The sequence below is a fragment of the Chelonoidis abingdonii genome, chromosome 14, assembly GCF_003597395.2.
Source record: "Chelonoidis abingdonii isolate Lonesome George chromosome 14, CheloAbing_2.0, whole genome shotgun sequence".
Lineage (NCBI taxonomy): Eukaryota > Metazoa > Chordata > Testudines > Testudinidae > Chelonoidis > Chelonoidis abingdonii.
In genome coordinates this window covers 32,635,137-32,639,815 of record NC_133782.1, presented here as the reverse complement: position 1 = coordinate 32,639,815, position 4,679 = coordinate 32,635,137, and the positions used below count along the sequence as shown (strand labels likewise).

Below are 4,679 nucleotides of genomic sequence, written 5' to 3'. Positions count from 1 at the left end.
ATCCACAGGGCCCTGGGCTGGAACCCGGAGTAGAGGGTGGGCCCGGGTTTCCCCCAAACCTCCCAACTCCTGATCAGACACAGGAGAAATTGACCCAGACTGTGGGGAAGATCACTGAGGTGAGCAAATTCGCCAAATAAGCGCAGGACCCACCAAGGTAGAGGAGGAACTTTGTCACACACCTTAAACATGCTTGTTTTATGAGTATATTTGAAGCTAAAAAGAGAAACTTTGAGTCTTTGGCACATCAATGGTTTATTTTTTTAAATATTTTAAAAGTGACTTGTGCAAAATTAATCTCAGAATAGTATAAATCAACATTAAGAGAGATAGGAGGAAATCAAAAAGACAAAACAGGCCTGTCTTTACATGTTTCTCTTTTAAATCCCTTTGGATGGCTTTAAGGAGGGGCATTAAAATGAGTGTCTAATCTAACATATGGATATATGAATCTGATCATAGAAGATCACTGTGTATGCTTGTGTAACTTATCCAGACTTCATGGTGACCTTTTGGTGGGTACTACAGGTGTTGTTTTCTCTCTCTTTAGAAGATTAAGATAGCGGCTCTGCGCATGTACACTTGCTGTGTGGAGAGAACTGACTACGAGGAATTCTTTCACAGTAAGTTATTGGTCTCTAGGATCCTAGAACCTGGAGTGTGCCCCAGATGAGGTTGTGGCTGGCTAGAACCTGGGCTACCCAGTGCCTATGACAGGTTGGTCTGGCTGGAAACCAAACACTTTCCCCTGTGTAGTGGGGGCAGGGTTGAACAGAATTTGGGCATATTGTGCCTCTCCCCTAACTGTCCTGCCATAACAGAGGTGCCCCACGCACCCCCTGGAGGCTGGGTCAGACTATAGAAACTGAATTTGCTGCTACTATCTCATTCTCCCTACATCTTCTGCACTGTGGGGAGAGATGGTTAGAATTCCAAGATGTAGCCAGACAGAACCCAGCGTGATCCACCCATGAGGGCTGTCTACAACCTGAAGATGTCCCTCCCCTGCGGCCAAGGTAGGGCAGGCTAGAATCTATATTCGCAGCCTTTCCATATTTGTGTTATAGCTGGCTGGCTACAGCATGATCTTGGCACTCTACCCATTCCAGCCCTGTGATATGGCCATCTGGAGCCTGAATGCGCGCGCGCACGCACACACACACACACACACATAAAACCCCAGCCCCTGACCTCTTGTCAAGGGCAGGGCCACCTAGAACCCAGAAAAGAGAACAAGACTACTTATGGCACCTTAGAGCCTAACAAATTTATTTGAGCATAAGCCTTCGTGGGCTACAGCCCACTTCATTGGATGCATAGAATGAAACATATAGTGAGGAGATATATATAAATACAGAGAACATGAAAAGGTGAGAGTTGCCCAACCAACTCTAAGAGGCTAATTAATTAAGATGAACTGTTGTCAGCAGGAGAAAAAAAAACTTTTGTAGTGATAATCAGGATAGCCCATTTAAGACAGTTTGACAAGAAGCTGTGAGGATACTTAACATGGGGAAATAGAGACAATGTGTGTAATGGCTCAGCCATTCCCAGTCTCTATTTAAGGCTAAGTTGATTGTATGTAGTTTGCATATTAATTCAAATTCAACAGTTTCTCATTGGAGTCTGTTTTTGAAGCTTTTCTGTTGCAAAATTACCACCTTTTAATCTGTTACTGAATGGCCAGAGAGGTTGAAGTCTTCTCCTATTGGTTTTTGAATGTTATGATTCCTGATGTCAGATTTGTGTCCATTTATTCTTTTGCGTAGAGACTGTCCACTTTGGCCAATGTACATGGCAGACTCCTCTTCTTTCCACGTTTCAGGAGCATGGCTGGCTAGAACATAAACAGGCTCTGCATCCTACTCGCCCATACCCTGTCTTGGCACATAGGTTTAGAACTGGGACAAGCCCCTGGGTAGAGGGGAAGGTCGTACTAGAACCGGAACACCCTTTTCCCTTGATGTATAGGAGTGGCTTGGACTGGGATGACCCTTCTCCACTGTTGTGGGTATGAGACAGCTAGTTCCTGGAGACACAACTCCCTTTCTCCAGCCACACAACAGGCCTTGCTGTTTGTCAGTGTGGAAAGCATGGTATTTTTTTCATGCTTATTTAAATTGTCAAAAAAACTGATGGGAATTACATATGAATTTCCTAAGAACTAAGATTCACCATTAGCTCTGAAAACTTGGGACATTTTCCTTTATGCACAAACATTCTCTTGGCTAAATTCTCTTTAGTTTTGGTATTTTATATGTGCCCATGACAAGAGTTTTCCTTTTAATTTTTAATTGTGTCTCTGGCTCTATTTAGCAAAACATTTGCTTAGAGAATTTTTATGGTGATGATAGTGGGTAAAATTTAGAAAAAAATTCAGAACACAACTAATATTAATATTAGTAAGTGAAGACCTCTGTGCCTTTCATCACAATGTAATTTTGACAAGTTTCTATGCTCTCTTCTATGTCCTGCTCCGGTCTCATTTTTGAACAGGTACACTTTTGGCATGGCAGCCATTTTGAATTTAATTTTAATTGGGAAGCATTAGGACTAAATGTATAAATAATGTTTGTGTGGGTTTTTTTATGTTAAGGTCATTTTAAGGTATTTTTAGCAGGCTACAACATAAAGTAAGCATTAAGCCCTTTTAAGATAATTTACAAAACACAGGATTATCAGAAAGTAAGAGTTAATTACATGGACAGGAAAAAAGGCAGAAAGAGTATATAAAGGGGATTAAACAAGACAAAATGAAAGAAATTTAAAACAGCAAGATAGGAAAAAAAGGCAAAAAGGAGAGAGAATTAAGTGGAAAATTACAAAATATTACAAATGGAAAAAAGAGAGAAAATAAAGCAGAGTAAACAAGACACAAAGCGATAGAGGGTTTTAAAACAGCCAGAAAGGAAAAAAGCCTCTCACTGGTCGAATAGCAGAGAGAGAAATTTAAAATGGATTATCACAGAGAAAGCAAGCTTTAAAATAGAAATAGAAAAGCATCTGACCTCAATGGCTGTCACTAGTTAAATACCAGCAATTCCGGGACAATCAGCCTTGGACAAGCCACACCTCTTGACTGAGCCAATCAGAAGATATTCTTTAGACGCATCATAGAATATTAAAATAAATGCATTTTCCTGAACCAGTGAGAAGTTTGTCTAAAGCCATTGCCTTTTAGGAACTTGTGCCAGGAGTCATGATTTTCCTAACTCACTATGAATACAGCAGTTTTTTTAGTAAGGATGTGTCATAGCTGAAGCAATGTGCCGCTTCCTGCAATAAAAGAACTTTTTAAATTATAGAATTAGAACTGAAACGTCATACCCCTATTAGAGAGAGTTCAGTAATATTTTCTGAATATGATGAAAAATGCAGATTTTTGTGTTAGGGATATTGTGTAGAAAGACCCCAGACTTTTAAAAAAAAAAATAGTGCTTTTAAAAGTTTGCCTAAATGAATTGCCCACTGTCAACCCCAACCAAAAACTGTTCCAAAGACTTATTACTGTATATAAAACACAGTCTAATTTGAGAGGTTAGTTTAAATTGGGTGACCAGATAGCAAGTGTGAAAAATCAGGACAGGGGTCGGAGGATAATAGGTGCCTATATAAAACAAAGTCTCAAATATCGGGACTGTCCCTATAAAATCAGGACATCTGGTCATCCTAAGTTTTTAAATAAAATTTGTGAGAGTTGCAAACAATTCACTAGAGATACTAGAGATAAGAATTATATTTCTTCTTGATTAAAAAAAAAATGTAAATTCTGTTAAACATAATCACACCAAGTACAGTTTTACAAATAAACTTTTAAAAGATTAGCATAAAAAGCAGGGCATTAGTAAGTGCTTTGTAGCACACACTTCTAAAGGTAATGGGAAAAACGTCATTGTTAAGTAAGTGAAGCAGCTTTGTAGATGTCACACACACATTTTTAAAGGTAAAATAACCAAAATCCATGTCTTAACGATATTTGTAGAGGGCTAGTGAAATAAAAATGATGTTTTACACAGGCTTATCATCTGTATATTGTGGAGAAACCCTCTGTGAGGGCTACTCTTTCCTTTTGCTAAAGAATTGTGTAACTTCAATGAGGGGGTGTTGTGCAATATCTGAAGAAATGAGGCCCTCCTTTCTGCTAAAAAACTAACAATTGCAACAAGAGTATTTTTAATAATAGGATTAAAATTTCTGTAACATCAGTTTACAGCAGAGGTGGGCAAACTACGGCCCATGGGCCACATTTGGCCCACAGGACCCTCCTGCCCAGCCTCTGAGCTCTTGGGCTGGGAGGCTAGCCCGAGGCCCTTCCCCCGCAGCCTTAGCTCACTGTGCCACCAGCACAATGCTCTGGGTGGTGGGGTTGTGAGCTCCCAGGGCAGCGCAGCTGCAGAGTCAGGCCTGACCTGGTGCTCTGTGCTGCATGGTGGCATGGCTGCCTGCAACTGGGCTGCGCGGCTGTAGCTGCCAGCCACTGGTGCTCCAAGCAGCACAGTAAGGGGGCAGGGAGCGGGGAGGTTGAATAGAGGGCAGGGGAGTTTGGGGGTGGTCATCGGGGGCAGGGGTCTGGATGGGGGTTGAATGGGACAGGAGTCCCGGGGGGGGAGGGGCAGTCAGGAAGGAGGCGGGCTTGGATGAGGTGGCGAGGGGCAGTCAGGGGTAGGGGTTCCAGGGGC

General features: G+C 41.7%; 1 protein-coding gene across 2 annotated transcripts in view; it reads left to right on the top strand.

Moving 5' to 3' along the window:
* The window catches only part of UQCC1 (ubiquinol-cytochrome c reductase complex assembly factor 1), a 93,945-nt gene that overhangs the window by 16,182 nt on the left and 73,084 nt on the right, over nt 1-4,679 (top strand). For both annotated transcript variants that reach the window (XM_075072352.1, XM_075072353.1), the window contains exon 5: nt 551-623. In XM_075072352.1, coding sequence (XP_074928453.1) covers nt 551-623 — 73 coding nt within the window. The remainder of the gene's footprint in view (nt 1-550; nt 624-4,679) is intronic.